This window comes from Pygoscelis adeliae, unplaced genomic scaffold (genome assembly GCF_000699105.1).
Source record: "Pygoscelis adeliae isolate BGI_AS28 unplaced genomic scaffold, ASM69910v1 Scaffold4, whole genome shotgun sequence".
Lineage (NCBI taxonomy): Eukaryota > Metazoa > Chordata > Aves > Sphenisciformes > Spheniscidae > Pygoscelis > Pygoscelis adeliae.
The window spans coordinates 15913576-15914507 of record NW_008824986.1 but is presented as its reverse complement, the minus strand read 5'-3'; the positions used below and the strand labels follow the sequence as shown (position 1 = coordinate 15914507).

General features: G+C 44.7%; 1 protein-coding gene across 1 annotated transcript in view; it reads left to right on the top strand.

Moving 5' to 3' along the window:
- The first annotated feature begins 339 nt into the window (after positions 1-339).
- TDRD1 (tudor domain containing 1) overlaps positions 340-932 on the top strand; it is a 24547-nt gene continuing 23954 nt past the window's right edge. The window contains 2 exon segments of the mRNA XM_009326048.1: positions 340-420; positions 785-923. Of these exon segments, the coding sequence (XP_009324323.1) occupies positions 340-420; positions 785-923 (220 nt within the window).

Sequence of the window (932 nt, the reverse complement as noted above, 5' to 3'; positions counted from 1 at the left end):
CGGGTCTGGCACCCCGGCCTGCGCCGGCCGAGCCTTGGCTGGAGGCTGTGGGGTGGGGATGTTTAATTTTATTATGACTCAATTAAAATAGCACCTACCGGTACTAGTCGGTTGTGGTTGTGAAGGCTTGTTTCTGGTTGAGTTGATTGCCGTGTCAATTCATGTGCCCAAAGACTCCTCTGCTTTATTTGCAAGTTCGTTTTAATTCGATTTCTCCCATATAATGTAGCAGGAGAGTATTTTTAGATTTAAAATAATTATATCGCATGTTAACATTTGGAAAGCAGGTGCCAAAAGTTCATTTTGGCAGAGCCAGGCACAATAGTCTCCCCTCGGGCAATGGCTCTGCCCACTCAGAGACTGGTTGTCCCAGGGCTTTGGGCCTTCGCCCCTGGCTCCCCTCCCAGTCATGAGGAACCGGTGAGTGCGGCTTGTGCTTCAGCGGAGGGGCGATTTATCTAAACTAGAGTGAGGTCTCCTCAAGAGAGGTGGGTCCCTCCTGAGTCCAGCAAGCTTAGCGTGCAGGTTGTGACAGCCGCTCCTGCTCCTCGGTGCTTTCCTCTCGTAAAGGACTTTTCGTCATTTATTTTTAATCTGTAGTGTTTGTTGTTTATATCTTTAATGCAGAAAATATTTTACTTTTTACTGTGCAAATTAAAGAAATAGTGGAGAATTAGCCTTCCAACATTGATGCTTAAATACAGCTTCAGAACATGGCTTAAAAATATTAAAATATTGGTGTGCCTGCCTGAATTAATCTTTAAATCCGTGCTTTTGTAGTTAGTTGGCCTACAGCTACCTTTTGTCATACAGCCGCCTTTCATCATACTCTAATGTGAACATTTACATGATGGCGGAACTGCTTCACATGAAGAAGAAAGGTAATAAAGTTGTAGGTGGAGGTTAAAGCAGCAGAATCACAGGTGCCGACT